This window comes from Mustela putorius, unplaced genomic scaffold (genome assembly GCF_011764305.1).
Source record: "Mustela putorius furo isolate JIRA1106 unplaced genomic scaffold, ASM1176430v1.1 tig00537295_pilon_pilon_pilon, whole genome shotgun sequence".
Taxonomy (NCBI): domain Eukaryota; kingdom Metazoa; phylum Chordata; class Mammalia; order Carnivora; family Mustelidae; genus Mustela; species Mustela putorius.
In genome coordinates, this window is record NW_025422433.1 from 479,775 (window position 1) to 481,669 (window position 1,895).

The 1,895-nt window shown below is 43.5% G+C and overlaps 1 protein-coding gene across 1 annotated transcript; it reads left to right on the forward strand.

Moving 5' to 3' along the window:
• The first annotated feature begins 622 nt into the window (after positions 1–622).
• LOC101690478 (olfactory receptor 2B11-like) lies at positions 623–1,567 on the forward strand. The gene has a single exon (XM_004782418.1). The coding sequence runs from the start codon at positions 623–625 to the stop codon at positions 1,565–1,567; it is 945 nt and encodes a 314-aa protein (XP_004782475.1).
• The last annotated feature ends 328 nt before the right edge of the window (positions 1,568–1,895 follow it).

Here is a 1,895-nt window from a genome sequence, read left to right on the forward strand (position 1 = left end):
TAATGAACATGTGGAAAGGGATCATTTCCTTTCAGCTGATGTTTCCCGTTATGACAAAAGGTTTACACTACAAAAGTCACTTTAGGATTTGAGGCATAGACCCAACGAATAGCACTATGCCTTGTTTCTATGCATTCAGACTGATCTGGCTGGAGCTCAGAAAGTCCTGAACTTACCTAAACCAAGTCATGAATTCAAGCAGAGTGGCCCAGGGCCAGCAGATGGTGGATGAAAGAAATGAAGCCATGTGGTAAGTCAGCATGGGTGGTTCCTGGAAAACACTCCTTTGCTTTATGCTATTCTCTGACACAAGAGCAATTCTGACTTTCCCCTTCCCTAATCATTTTTCTATAAACATTTGTTCTATTGCATCTCCTAGGCAAACTAGAGAGATTTGTTGGCCTTTCTTTTAGATGTGCTTAAAAATAATCATGTTTGACATTTAGACCCCTACTTTTTCATGAGTACAAATATTAGATCACTTCACTGGAGTGACACCACAGAGGAAACTCCCTGCATAATTTACTGTACTTAAATGACTAAATGGACAATCAGGAAAATCCAACACTGAAGTAAAAGTCCTCACTGTGACCTGAATCCACCAATAAGAGGAATGATGGTCATGAGTCTGAGCAATGCAAGTACTCCAAAGGTCTTCATCCTCTTGGGTTTCTCTGACCATCCCTGGTTGGAAATGCCACTCTTCGTAATGGTGTTTGTGGCTTACATCTGCACACTGGTTGGAAACATCTCGATCATTGTGGTGTCCAAGGTGGACCCTCATCTTGACAGCCCTATGTACTTTTTCCTTTCCAACCTCTCCTTCCTGGACCTGTGTTTTACCACAACCACCATCCCTCAACTGCTGTGGAATCTCTGGGGACCAGATAAGTCCATCAGTTATGGGGGCTGTGTGGCCCAATTCTATATGTTTCACTTCCTGGGGGCCACAGAATGCATCCTCTTGGCGGTCATGTCCGTGGATCGGTACGTGGCCATCTGCAAGCCCTTGAGGTACCAGGCTATCATGGATCGGCGATTCTGTGTCTCCCTAGTGGCTGTGGCATGGATAAGTGGTTTGGCTAACTCCTTGCTTCAGTCGTCCCTCACTATCCAACTGCCACTTTGTGGTAACAACAAGGTGGATGACTTCCTGTGTGAGATTCCAGTGATGATCAAGATGTCCTGTGTCGACACCACTTTCAATGTAACTATGCTCTCTCTTGTAGGGACATTCTTTACCCTGGTTCCCTTGTCTCTTATCCTTCTCTCCTACGGGTTCATTGTAGCTACAGTACTCAGAATTAGGTCATCAACAGGAAACAAGAAGGCCTTCAACACCTGTGGCTCTCATGTTATTGTGGTCTCTCTCTTCTATGGGCCAGTAATATGCATGTACGTGCAACCTTCTGGTACTAAATCCCAAGACAAGGACAAACTCATGGCTCTGTTCTACAGTCTGCTGACTCCTATGCTTAACCCTTTTATTTATACTTTGAGGAACAAGGACATGAAAGGGGCAATCAGGAGGCTTCTCCTCCCATTGAACCATCAGAGAAGAGAATAAAACACAGCAATTTTATACTCCATACTCTCCATGTAAGACTCCAAAGAGCCCTTGCTCTCTATATATCTCTGGATGTAACCCTCTTCCAAAATGGTTAGAATCCTTCAGTCATTATCTGATCTACACATATGTGTATTCACAAAGTGCTATGATTTATTGGCCCTCATTTTGCAATGTGAACCTTAATCCCCACTTGTAAATTACATGAGAGTGAATCCCTGTCATTAAGTCCTCTAAGTCCATTGAGAGATGCTGCTATAGGAATCTGAAAAGTAGCTCACTGACTGACTCATTCATCACCAGTCAAACAAAAGGAACCCTCTCATTT